Source organism: Eimeria mitis, genomic scaffold, assembly GCF_000499745.2.
Source record: "Eimeria mitis Houghton genomic scaffold, Emh_scaff9058, whole genome shotgun sequence".
In the NCBI taxonomy this organism is placed as follows: Eukaryota; Apicomplexa; class Conoidasida; order Eucoccidiorida; family Eimeriidae; genus Eimeria; species Eimeria mitis.
The window spans coordinates 1-302 of NW_013576664.1; the positions used below are offsets into that span (position 1 = coordinate 1).

The window sequence follows — 302 nt, forward strand, 5'->3', positions numbered from 1 at the left end:
TATATATATATATATATATATATATATATATATATATATTATATATATGACCCGGTGTATCTGTGTTGGTTTTGTTTCTTTTTTTTTGCTTTTACGAATAAACAAAGAAAGAAAGAAAAAAAAAGAATAAAGAGAAGAAAAAAAGAGAGAAAAAACAATAAAAAGAGAGAAAGAGAAAAAAGAAAAAAAAGAAAAAACAATAAAAAGAGAAAGAGAAAAAAAAAGAAAAAACAATCAGAATAGAGAAAGTGGTTTAGGTGTTCTGGCTCTCTCCATGCTCTGTCTCCATCTTGCTGCTAGCA

The 302-nt window shown here is 25.2% G+C and overlaps 1 protein-coding gene across 1 annotated transcript in view; it reads right to left on the reverse strand.

Moving 5' to 3' along the window:
- Nucleotides 1-253: 253 nt before the first annotated feature.
- The window catches only part of EMH_0096430 (uncharacterized protein), a gene marked incomplete at both ends in the record, with an annotated part of 1,270 nt that continues 1,221 nt past the window's right edge, over nt 254-302 (reverse strand). Inside the window, one exon of the mRNA XM_013502395.1 lies at nt 254-293. Within this exon, the coding sequence (XP_013357849.1) occupies nt 254-293 (40 nt within the window). The remainder of the gene's footprint in view (nt 294-302) is intronic.